Here is a 13,541-nt window from a genome sequence, read left to right on the forward strand (position 1 = left end):
ATCTTCAAATCTAATATATAAAACATTTTTTTCTCTTCTTAACAACATAAACCACCTTACAGAACTGCGTATAATATTGCAGCAGGTTCAAGAGTATATACACAGGTTAATTAAAGAATACATGCCATAAACCATTCTTGATCAATCTTGGTGGCTTTACACATTGCTAAAATCTTTCTTAAAATGACAATATTCATTTATGACATAGTTAAAAACATCTTTTCATCGTTCGTGGCCAGTATAATTGAATGAAGGTCATAAAACTGCACATATACATTAATATATACAAGAGCCAGCGGAAATAAAGGAATAATATTTGCATAAGAAACTATATACTAAAATGACTAAATGTAAAAAGTATCGTCTTACCAAAGAGTTTATGCCGTTAAAACTTAGTACCTGACACAATCAGTACTTACATCACCTCATAATAGATATCATCATCATATGTATGTTTCTGTAACGTGGTTCATGTGAATAGTATGGCAGCTTATACCTGTTACAGCCTTCAAAGAAACGGCAACAAACGTCAATAAACTTGATAAGCGTGCCACGTCAGATAGCTTCTGATTGCGCTCCTCTGCATCTTCTTGCCTTTGTGCCTGCCACAACTTCCATTACTAGTTCATTTGTAGTCCCCTTTAGTCTTCTGTTCTAAAGGACATTTCCAAGAGTCTGTCTGTCAATGGAGACCAACTAGGTTGCTACGATCTTTATGTAGTTTATCTTAAATCTTGCTTCATAGTCAAAGGGTATGCTCTGAAACGCATACCCGTAAGAGCTATGACCACCTGCTTATCTTTGATGTTATGAAACGCATCTCTTCTGTTGCAACCTCTTTGCATTCCATGTTTTAGAAGGAGGTAGTACGGACAAAAACAAGGAAAAAATGTCCAGTAAACATGGGCTCTGAAATGTGTGCCTTACGACATATGAGCACTTCCTCAGTAGAAGGTATGTGTTTCACAGTAACTAAGATTAACCAGTGTTCATAGCTCATTTTAGAGTCAGTGTTGAAGGAACCTGTCACTCAAAGTTTGTAGAAGCATTTTTGGAACATTCTGTATATTATTATGGCTTTACTATGTACTTAGATTCGAATCTGACAATTCTCTTTGCAGCGCGTGGATGGTTGACTTCTATGCTCTTCTGTTACTAACCTGAATTATTTAATTCTATGCAAGCTGAAGAATTTGGCAAAAATTGGGTTTCCGTAGTGGCTGTATAGTTTCCTCACAGTGGGCGATATGAATCCCAGCTGTTTCGTAGATACAGTTTAATGGGAACGATTCACTAAAGTGCTCCTCCCTTAAAGCCGAGTAAGATGAATAGTTTCTTTGTTGGTAGCTTCATAAAATCTGTCTACTCTATGGTAATGAAAAACTGAAACGAAGTGAAAAAAGAAAGAAAACTGATGTGACACTTCAGGCAACCAGGTGTCTCCAAACGAGCTGCCAGGGTGAAAACAAAGAAGGTAAAGCAAACAAGATATGCAGAATCTTTAATTAGAAATATTTTGCAAACCGACATTACACTAGGACGTAGACTTTGTTTATTGTAGCATTATCCTTGAAATTCGTAGGGTAGAGACTGATTTGCTTATACGTCACAATTTCGTGACAATCACTCGGTATAAATAGTAGTTTATACCTTGTGTGAATGCACGGTACAGCGGCGATACGAATTAATAACATCTGCTCCAGCTTTAAGCCGCGTCAAGAATCCCGCTAGCTTTCGACCGAGATCTCGGTAAAAGACCACTTGACAATGATCGATGAGGCCTCAGTCGAAAGTTCGTGATATCTTAACCACCAGACGCAGCTAGAATCCAGAGAAGATTTTATTAATTTATGGTCTATTTTATATTACAGCTGAAAAATTCTGGAAGTATTGGGTTCTACATCTACATTCATACTCCGCAAGCCACCCAACGGTGTGTGGCGGAGGTGCATTTGCATGATGACGTCGGATGCTGCCCATTCGTACTCGAAACATCTACCGCCTGACCGTCTGTCAAAGACCGATTTAAGCAGCTAATTTTTCTTCATGTGTGAAACATTTGGCTGCGCTCACCATTCTTACATAGCTCGTTGGCTTTTGCTTCACAGAGAAAAATATCAGTTTCAGTCACTGTTTTCCAAGCACTGTCGGAACTCTCTGGTCAGTTCGACCATCAAAAATTAGAGTCTCCATCAGGGGCAATCATGCAACAGTCAATTGATAGAACAAGAGAGTGCTGCATCACTTACCTTCTTAGCAACCTACCGCACTTCACGAGTGCGCTGCATCTCAGCCACAACTTACCTTTAGCTAAAAACATTTGATAGTCCGAAGACTTTTTTTGAGGAAGGCGCTCGCCAGCTATCGCTTTCTGGTTCTGTACATCCTGGTACTTCATCGAGAACAACTGCAAATTCCATAGAGCGGTAACTGCCTCTACATGAACGTAGAGGCAACAGGAAGTGATAACGTTTCGTAACGTTATCAGACGAATTCACATTCTCTCATCGGCATCCTTCATTAGATATTCTATTTCAGGACCCTTTCTTTGTTTTTAACTCATATCCATCTCATATCTACGAAGACTGTTCCTTACAATTCATGTGCTAATGTGTCTTTAAGACACAACATCTAATTTCTTTAGTAAGCTTGCTACAAAAGCTCATTGTGAAAGTTGTACATCAAACAATGAAGTTAGAAAACAAAAACTGTGAAGAAGCATCACGTTTCTTCTGCCATACGACAAGTCTCCTGTGGTGTAATGACAAACAGGGAACATAAAATGTATTGTTCTTAATACATACACTCCTGGAAATGGAAAAAAGAACACATTGACACCGGTGTGTCAGATCCACCATACTTGCTCCGGACACTGCGAGAGGGCTGTACAAGCAATGATCACACGCACGGCACAGCGGACACACCAGGAACCGCGGTGTTGACCGTCGAATGGCGCTAGCTGCGCAGCATTTGTGCACCGCCGCCGTCAGTGTCAGCCAGTTGGCAGTGGCATACGGAGCTCCATCGCAGTCTTTAACACTGGTAGCATGCCACGACAGCGTGGACGTGAACCGTATGTGCAGTTGACGGACTTTGAGCGAGGGCGTATAGTGGGCATGCGGGAGGCCGGGTGGACGTACCGCCGAATTGCTCAACACGTGGGGCGTGAGGTCTCCACAGTACATCGATGTTGTCGCCAGTGGTCGGCGGAAGGTGCACGTGCCCGTCGACCTGGGACCGGACCGCAGCGACGCACGGATGCACGCCAAGACCGTAGGATCCTACGCAGTGCCGTAGGGGACCGCACCGCCACTTTCCAGCAAATTAGGGACACTGTTGCTCCTGGGGTATCGGCGAGGATCATTCGCAACCGTCTCCATGAAGCTGGGCTGTCCCGCACACCGTTAGGCCGTCTTCCGCTCACGCCACAGCATCGTGCAGCCCGCCTCCAGTGGTGTCGCGACAGGCATGAATGGAGGGACGAATGGAGACGTGTCGTCTTCAGCGATGAGAGTCGCTTCTGCCTTGGTGCCAATGATGGTCGTATGCGTGTTTGGCGCCGAGCAGGTGAGCGCCACAACCTGGACTGCATACGACCGAGGCACACAGGGCCAACACCCGGCATCATGGTGTGGGGAGCGATCTCCTACACTGGCCGTACACCTCTGGTGATCGTCGAGGGGACACTGAATAGTGCACGGTACATCCAAACCGTCATCGAACCCATCGTTCTACCATTCCTAGACCGGCAAGGGAACTTTGCTGTTCCAACAGGACAATGCACGTCCGCACGTATCCCGTGCCACCCAACGTGCTCTAGAAGGTGTAAGTCAACTACCCTGGCCAGCAAGATCTCCGGATCTGTCCCCCATTGAGCATGTTTGGGACTGGATGAAGCGTCGTCTCACGTGGTCTGCACGTCCAGCACGAACGCTGGTCCAACTGAGGCGCCAGGTGGAAATGGCATGGCAAGCCGTTCCACAGGACTACGTCCAGCATCTCTACGATCGTCTCCATGGGAGAATAGCAGCCTGCATTGCTGCGAAAGGTGGATATACACTGTACTAGTGCCGACATTGTGCATGCTCTGTTGCCTGTGTCTATGTGCCTGTGGTTCTGTCAGTGTGATCATGTGATGTATCTGACCCCAGGAATGTGTCAATAAAGTTTCCCCTTCCTGGGACAATGAATTCACGGTGTTCTTATTTCAATTTCCAGGAGTGTATCTTTTGTTAATATTACTCGTGACACGCTGAATGTGCTCTATTTAAGATCACACTGTCCATTGTTTGCGCTGGGTTCAACACTATAGACAAGAACAGGTATTCAGTGGAAATTATGAATATGTCATTGCAGTCGAACATCCACGTACGTTTGAAACATGTTTAACAGACAAAAATTTCTAACTTTCGTTACGTATTTACGTGTTTGAGGGAATACAGATTTTTCTGTGAGTGAGCAATCGTTAAAATGCCTTCTGTCATTCTGGGAACTTCATATAGTGAAACACATTTTTTGCTCGATGAGAATTCAGAAAGGTGTGTGATATAAAGGATCTATTGACCACAATGGTGCCATATGAACGCAGTAATAGAAACTGACTCTGATTTAATTTATTTATTTCGAAATCTCATTATCAATATATTACGAGAAATCTTCCCTCTTTGGCTAGGATGTTGTTGAGGTATTGCTATATCTAACCATTCAAATTCTCCATTGCTTAGTGAACTTAGAGCGCTTTTCGTATTTATTGTTCTAGGACATAATTTAACTTTAGTTTCCGCTGTTATATCAAATTTAAAATCGCTTTTACTACTTGCTCTTACATGTAGATTCACATCATGTATTCGCAAAGGAAATTATGATAAAAAGAATTTATTTTTAGAAAACCAAGGGCAGTTATAAGTGCTACTTGTGATCTCCGTTTAATCTGAGAAGTATGTACATTAAATATATTACTTTCAGGCTTCACATAAATAAATATTGCTTACGTAACATACTGAAAGTTGTTTTATTGTGTTGGATATCAGAGTAAACCACTACATTTTAATATTTGGCAATTTTTCTGGATCAGTTGGTCTATTATTCATCGTTATCTCAACAAGGATTTCTTTTAACTTTAGATATTTGAAAGTGTGGGTAAAACGAAGGCTATAACAAACTATTTGAAAATGGAAGGAAATAACAGACATATAGAATTTGAAAAGTTGTAATTGTATAATTTAATTTATGTCATATACATATTCATTTTTACATAAGACGTATTTTTAACAAAAAGAAAAACAATTGTATTTTAGCGAGAGGACAATCGTAAAAGGATTATGCACGCTGTGCGCCTGGCGCGGCACACGCTGCTGCCAACTTGATGACCTGACGCCTGCGTTAGGGATATACACATTACTCACCTCTCAGCGCCCTTGACTCAGTTTTGAACAGACTCGTCGTACTTACTTCCTTAAAAGACGTGAGCAGTAAGTAGATTTTTCGATCGGAGAAGCTCTCTATGTAAAAGGCAAGTCGAAGACGACGAAGGTACGTTTTGAAGGGCTGCCTATTACCTACACATGACTATACATACATACTGTTTTTTTTTTTTTTTGCTTAATCCACTGAGGTTTCCATTTTTTGAATTGAAAAACTCGGACAGTCACCATGTAAAGATAATTTGTAACTGGCTTAAGTTAATCTAACAAAAGACGTACAATAAAAGGAACATCGCACATACAAACGTATCGTCCTAAAGAAATACTTATGGTTTTTCCTGAAACATCAAACGACCCCCACGCATTCAAGCAATTCAACGAGCGTCCAAAATATCCGCATCACGACGTTGGAAACGATGAAGCGTATAACTGCTGTAGCTGCGGCTCTACAGCCCGTTAAAATTTTGATTAATTAAATTAACTGCTACTGATACGTATTCGTCCAAACGATCTGCGGCAAATGTCTGTTAGTGGCATAACAAATCAACGACACTGCATAATTTAGACAATGTTCGTTTTTTTTCTGCGACGGTCTTCGTCGCAGCATTGAATATGTTTCACATTGTACTGTTTTTGATGCTTCTACACAGCGTCGGAGGATACGAGATGTTTGAATCACGCCGAAGGGAGTGGGACCCTGTACTGTTCTGGAAGAGTTTATTGCAGTAGCTCGGCACTCCCTTCCAGATTTAGAGCTGACGATCTCGGGGAGCGTAGTATTCCTCTCGGGAAAAGGGCGCTGGGCGCTCCTCTCGACGCCAGAGGTGCCAGCAATGTCGAAATATCTAGAGTGCACGAAAAACTGCAAGGCAGTCACGGACAGTTCCCAGTTCGTGTCCTCGTCGTCGTACGAATACCCTCAGTGTGCGGCTGTTTGCACAGATGTGTCGGCAGAGTGGCCTCAGGGGCGGATGGCGGCGGGCACCACCAGCAGGCCGGCGGCGAGCGGCCGCGGGGGCGGGTGCGGGGGCGGGGGCGGCGCTGGCCGGCGGCGTCAGTTCTTCTCCGGCGGGTCGGCGCCCGACGCCGACGAGCTGGACGACGAGGACGAGGAGGCGGGCGCGGGCGCCACCGTCAGGCCCTGCGCCGCGTGCGCGTGCGCGTGAGCGTGAACGTGAGCGTGAACGTGCGCCTGCGCCTGCGCCTGCGCCTGCGCCGCCGCCAGCGACGCCGCCTTGGACAGCCGCGAGTAGGCGTCGTGGTGGCCCGCCGCCGCCGCCGCCGCGTAGAAGCCGCGGTACAGCTCCGGGTGCGGCCGCGGGTACCTGCAACACCCAGCCGCCGCTCTCACATGTGCTCCAGCGGAACATAGAAGCTAGTGGGTGCAGAACGTGAACGATGGTCTTCCTCGAGGATCAGTTCTGCCTCCCACACTACACCGACAGAAACGAAAACTGTTAAATCGTGAACAAACTTGACGGAACACTACCAAACAGATACACCGATACTTCCAGGTGTGATACGTTGTTCAAAATTTCATACGTGAGCTTATTTTCAGTACAAGATATATGGGAAGAGGGCTAAGAAAATGCATTCTGAGATTAAAAAAAGTTAAAGAAAGACGCAACGCAAAGGAATTATCCGAATGCGGTGGAAATCAGGAGATTTGATGTACTGTACATAGAAATTCTTCCAGTCCACATGTGGCATAACAGCAAACCAGTGCTTAACAGTATTGGTTAAAAACAGTCTTGGTTGCAATTTTAGTATTTTTTTATATTTCAACGACGCGTTTCGCCTTATTTAGGCATCTTCAGGTTATCTTTTCTAGATGGACGCGAGAGGCACCAAGATCTGTATAACGCATTCCCGTTCACAGGAGCGTCCATCTAGAAAAGATAACCTGAAGATTCCTAAATAAGGCGAAACGTGTCGTTGAAAAATAAAAAATAATAAAAATACAACCAAGACTGTTTTTAAACAATACTGTACTGTACATGTTCAGACAAACATATGATTACAAATTCAGAAAAATTGGACGGTTCATTGAAGGAACAAAGCTTCAAATTGACGAAGTCAATAATGCGATGGTTCACCGCCGCCCCTTTCATAAACAGTTTTCCGGCTTGGCATTGAACGAGTTGGTGGATGTCCTCCTGAGCGATGCGACGCCAAATTCTGGACAACTGGCGCTTATCATCGTCAAAAATCTTGTGATGTCTGGAGAGTCCTGCTCATAATGCTCCCAAAACTTCTCGATTGGGAAGAGACCCGACAACCTTTCTGACCAAGGCACCGTTGGGCAAGCACGAAGACAAGTACTACAAAACCTCGCCGTCTGCGGGTGGCCATCACCTTGCTGGAATGTAAGCCCAGGATGGCTTGCGTGAAGGCCAACAAATCGGGGCATAGAATCTCGTCAACGTGCTTCTATGGCGTTATAGTGTCGCGGATGACAACCAAAGGAGATGTGCTATGAAAATAAATTGCACCGAAGGCAATAACTCCTGAGCGATGTCGTGCCAAACCCTAGAAAACTGGCACGTTAGATCGACAAAATCCTGTGCTGCCTGGCGAGCCCTGCTCATAATGCTCCAAAAATTCTCGATTGGGAAGAGACCCGACAACCTTTCTGACCAAGGCAGCCTTTCGCAAGCACGAAGACAAGCATTACAAACTCTCGTCGTCTGCGGGTGGCCATCACCTTGTTGGAATGTAATCCCAAGATGGCTTGCGTGAAGGCCAACAAAACGGGGCATAGAATCTCGTCGACGTGCTGCTATGGTGTAATAGTGTCGCGAATGACAACCAAAGGAGATGTGCTACGAAAAGAAATTTGCAGCGAAGACCATCATCCCTGGTTGTCGGGCTTCATGGCAGGCGACACTCAAGTTGTTTTTTCATCGCTGTCTGGGGCTTCGTAAATACACGTCTTCAGTCTGGAATCTCATTGACTATGATAGACTTGTCTTCAGTGATGAGACTCTGTTCAAGCTGAGTCCCGATGACCAGCAAAGGTATTTCCCCAGCAGCAACCAGGACAACGAGGAGTGATGGTCTGGGACACCATTTCATTTCACAGCAGAACCCCTTTGGTTGTCACCCGCAGCACCCTTACAACACAGCGATTCATGGACAATATTCCTTGCTAGATTCGTTGCCCTTCGTGGCAAGCTATCCCCGGCTTAGGCGAGAGTTGCTACTGCTAGCCCTTGTGCTTATCAAACTTTTCCTTGGCCACCAGGGTCGGCGGATCTCTCCGCGACTGAGAGCTTTTGGAACATAATGGGCAGGGTTTTTCAACCACCTTGGCATTTTTACTATCTAAGACGCCAGTCGGACAGATTATGGCACGAGATCCCTCAGCAACAGATCCAACAAATCTGCCAGTCAATGTCCAGCCGAATGACTGCTTGCGGAAGGGGCCAGAGGTGGACCAACGCATTATTGACTGACTCAATTTGTGAAGTTCTTTCTTTTCAATAAATCATTCATTTATTTTTAGAAATAATAATCATTTGTTTATCTGTACGTTTATATCATAACTACCGATTTCCGTCTCATTTGGATAATTCCTTCGTAGTGTATCGTATTTTCCTTTATAATGTAAAAAGAAAGTATAAGCAAGAGGCATGGGAAACAGTGTGTGGGGAAACAGTGGATTCGCTTCAATATAGGAGGTTGGCGGACGAGTGGCGGATGATAAGGAAGATGTAAATGGCTAGCAATTCTGCACCACAATACAACCTATGTGTGTTGAAGAGTGGAAAAACCACTTTGAAGAACTTCTGGTAGAAAAAAGAAGAGGCCAGGTTATAGAAGTCTACAGCAGAGGCAGTAAACTAGGTATACAGAATCTATACTACGGGCAGAAACAAAACATGTACACCGAAAAAGGCAAGTACTGGATAGACAAGTGGGTCAGGAGAAGAAATATGGACCTTCTCAAGTAAACTTTTCCTATTTGGGACCAGGAGGGGGGTGGGGGGGGGGGGAGCGGGGGTTGGTAGCACTAAGAGACTGGTGTGTATCATATTCATCTGATATCTATATAAAAAAAAGCGAGAAGCACCCAGGCAATTATTATAGGATTAGTGTTATGGTGTCCATCAGAATACGTTTTAGGTTGGAGCATGAGACTGGAAGAAATATGTGAGAGGACCAGGCAGGTTTTATGGTTGGACGATCTTGAATGGATCATATCTTCAGCCTTACACAAGTAAGTGAGAAGCCGTGTTGTAAGGGCCATGAAGTACACCTGATATGCATGGATTCACAAAAAGCGTGTACTCGTAATTCTATGTCCATCAACGCATTATGGGAAGCGACAGAGTATATAAGTACAGAAACACAGAAAATAGAGTGTACTCCTAATTTAGAGAATATACTAACAGTCGTACGCAGTAGCTAAAATAAGGAGAAAGTTAAGTAAGCCATCCCAAACGTGGAGAGCTTGCATCTGCAGCTTCTCGCCATCATTCGTACTCCGAGAACAGTGGAATCATTGGTATGAGAGATCAAATCAACAGATCGCTCAGAAGGTTGACTGTGGAATGAAGGCGAAACGAGTTGTGATGAGATGGCCTCAGAACTACACTACGGCAATGAAAGTAAGCACGGATCCTTTCTGATGGGTTACACCACGAGAAGATCGGAGAGCTGTTCGACTGGGTGTAATGAGTGCATGGATGTCAACGACTGCATACTGGTCACAGTAACAGGCAGTGTCATGACGAACAACACGGAACAGAGTACCAAAAGCTATACTCACAGTCCCTGTTCCCATTCATCGTTTACTGCTGACACTTCGCCACAGACAGCAGACACTTATTTGCACGCGTGTGGAGCCAGAGTCAATTGGGACAATGAGTGGCATATTGTGGTGGCTGTTGGTGAGTTTCACGTCTGTTTATGACGGTCATGTCGAAGTCATTGCAAAAAATGTTCAAATGTGTGTGACATCTTATGGGACTTTACTGCTAAGGTCAGCAGTCCCTAAGCTTACACACTACTTAACCTAAATTATCCTAAGGACAAACACAGACACCCATGCCCGAGAGAGGACTCGAACCTCCGCCGGGAGCAGCCGCACAGTCCATGACTGCAGCGCCTTTGACCGCTCGGCTAATCAGGATCGGCGTAGTCATTGCATCTGTAGAGGAAATGGTGTTGGTAGCCATTAGATATGACAATAGGATCTCTTTGGTAATTGTTAAAGGAAGGCTAGGAAGGCTGAATGCTCTTCAGTAAATGGCAAGAATGATAAAATCTGGCTGGCGTCATACCCTTTGTGACCGGTATCAACGATGAGGTCGTAAGAGACTCAGCACAAACAAAGAATAGAGAAGGGACCATCTTGACATTTGTCGTAAGACATCAGGGGAAATCCCGCGGAACCTAAATCTTGCTGACGGGACGGGGATCTGAAACGCCACCCTACCGAATTCGATTCCAGTGTCCTACCTCTGAGACATCTTGGCTAGATACTTTTAAGGGCGTACATTCCGAGCAGGCACTTCACGCTCTACTAAAGTGAGAAAGCAGCTCTAGTAGCTGATAAACGACATCTCACCAGTCAACGCACGTATCGCAATGGGATAACGCTGTCGACATATGTCTCTAAGCCATGATGGTGTCTACCGAATTACTACTGGGTCTTTTTAACTTATATTGTGATGTAGTATGTGAAAGCCTTTACGTATGTTGAGTTATGTGCCCTTTTCCAGACACACTTACTCAGTTGGTTTTATCGCCACAGTAGTCATAAAAGCACTGCTTCTCAATCTGAATAGAGAGAGAGTGTAGTCACAGAGATATTATCCGTGAAATGCGTCGCCAGCACTATAGCAACCAACCATACATAGACTGTTTAGCCGCTTAGTTACTCAGATTGTAAGAAATGCGATTTGACAGCTTACTTTTCAATATTATATCCGACGTGAGAACATGGTTAACGACTTAGCCAGAATGATGTATCTGCACTAACAAAGCATTCACTTCCCTTTAGAGGCTCAAATTGATTCGGATGGGAATATGTAGTGTCCATTGGGTGTATTCTTTTGTTATCCCACACAGAAGCAGCTAAGGAACAGGGATAAAAACTGATACGTGTTAACGATATTTTCCTGTGCACTGAAATTGAAAATTCTGGAGAACAGCCATTTTACTGGTACTTCTTACCGTTTGAATACGTGTAACAGATAAATGGAAATATTTGTTTCAGAGCTCTGTAGTAGGTAAAGCAATTGCTCAAGTCCGAAGCACAAGGAGACGAACGTGTGATCTATAAGTGTGTTTATATTACTGCGCACAGACTAGCCAATTAGAAACTCCCCAGGGTAGCCGAGAGTTGGGTAGGCGCACGGGCCCCAGATCGAATCCGCCCGGCGGATTAACGACGAGGGCCGGTGTACTACTGGCCAGCCTGGATGTGGTTTTTAGGTGGTTTTCCACATCATACTAGGTGAATACCTTGCTGGTCCCCACGTTCCGCCTCAGTTACACGCGTCGCAGACATTTGAAACACGTCCGCACTATTTCACTATTTACAGTGGATGCAGGCATCTGGGGTACACTGATTCCATCCCTGAGGGTACAGGGTGGCGACAGCAAGGGCATCCGGTCACCCCTAAAACTAACCTTGCCAAATCCGTTGTAACTGCGCCGACCCTGCGATCGCTGCGGGACTATGGCGTAAGCGAAAGAAAGAAAGAAGAAAGACTAGCCAATGAGAAAGGGGTTACAAAACAGATTACCCGCAACTCTAGAACTTATACAGTGAACAGCTGCGACCACTCATTTGCTGATGTGTCGTATGTTATCGGGCAAAGTGTAGTGTAGTGTAGTGTAGCGCAGTGTTGTCAATACTCACAGCAGGTGGTGGCGGTGCGCAGGTGCGGCAAGCGGGGCGACGAGCTTGCCCGAGTAATAGGCGGCGGCGGCCGCGGCGGAGGCGGAGGCGGCGGACGGCGCGAGGGGCCCCGGCGCCGGCTGTGGGTGGGAGGCGGTGGGGGCGGCGACGGCGGGGGCGGGCTGGTGCTGGTGCTGCGGGGCGGCCGGCGGCGACGGGTCGCGGTCCTTGCTGGCCATGTCTGCCAGCGACCAGATGCGCGGCTTGCTGGGCCCCGCGGGCGCCGACTGCTGCGAGCTGAGCGGCGCACCCGCCCCCGCTCCCGCCCCCGCTGGCCGCGTGTACAGCAGATGCGGGGGCGGCGGCAGGCAGTCGGCCGGCGACTCGGGCCGCGAGCCGCCCCACTCGCTGCTGCGCGGCCGGTCGCCGTCCTCGCTGGACCCCGTCCCAGAGTCTTTGCAGTCTGCAACGCAAACAGACACTCAGCAACTCTCCGCGTATGTGGCTATACAAGGATAAAAATTATTCACCCATTAGAGGTACATATCGTGCTTCATATTCACGATAACCTGAATGAATATACCCAGTTCACGGAACGAAAAACACTCCTAAAGCATCACAGAACCACTGCTAGCCTCAATTACAGGTTCCACAACCTGAGAGGTAAGCGTTTCATTGACCCTCAGTGCAGTCTGTAAGGGAGCCACGATTCCTTACTCATATATAACCACATTTCTGCTCGCACAGGTCGATGGCAGGTAATAAAATAGATTGTCAAGTGCCGAGAGCGCCAAGTAAGGAAGTGTGATTGTTGGCAGGCAATGTGTGTGGCTTGATTGCTGTAAATGCGTAACGGGACGAGGCAGTCCTACCGACGCGGTAGATCATCATTGCCTTTGGTTGACCCTAAGTAAAACATAAGAATTATTCCGAATGGTGAAAAAGTGTTTCTACCAAAAGGTGATTACAAATACCGAGTGCCGATATTACGCGTTCTCGTCGACCGCGCCGGCTAATGTATTGCTGCGAAGGTATCGTGTGCGGATTTTTGTAACAGCGTATTTCACCTGAGTTGAGATTTAACATGAATTGATATGTATAATAATAGCAGTCGTTGTCTCCAGTTGCGTTTAACGAGAATATATACAAGGTGCAAACTCTCGCTGATTAATGCAAAACCTCATTTTTCTTAGTATAGCATTAATGAGCAACAAAATTCCGACTGAAACAACTCTCGTAGCGCTTAAGACCTGTCAACGCTATCCATT

At 45.8% G+C, this 13,541-nt stretch overlaps 1 protein-coding gene across 1 annotated transcript in view; it reads right to left on the bottom strand.

The window, feature by feature from the left end:
- Positions 1 to 5,195: 5,195 nt before the first annotated feature.
- Positions 5,196 to 13,541, bottom strand: part of LOC126271423 (iroquois-class homeodomain protein IRX-6) — a 776,927-nt gene continuing 768,581 nt past the window's right edge. Inside the window, exons 8-9 of the mRNA XM_049974156.1 lie at positions 12,295 to 12,736; positions 5,196 to 6,748 (exon numbers count right to left, since the gene is read on the bottom strand). Coding sequence (XP_049830113.1) covers positions 6,478 to 6,748; positions 12,295 to 12,736 — 713 coding nt within the window. The 3' untranslated portion in view covers positions 5,196 to 6,477. The remainder of the gene's footprint in view (positions 6,749 to 12,294; positions 12,737 to 13,541) is intronic.

Source organism: Schistocerca gregaria, chromosome 1 (genome assembly GCF_023897955.1).
Source record: "Schistocerca gregaria isolate iqSchGreg1 chromosome 1, iqSchGreg1.2, whole genome shotgun sequence".
NCBI classification, from domain to species: Eukaryota; Metazoa; Arthropoda; class Insecta; order Orthoptera; family Acrididae; genus Schistocerca; species Schistocerca gregaria.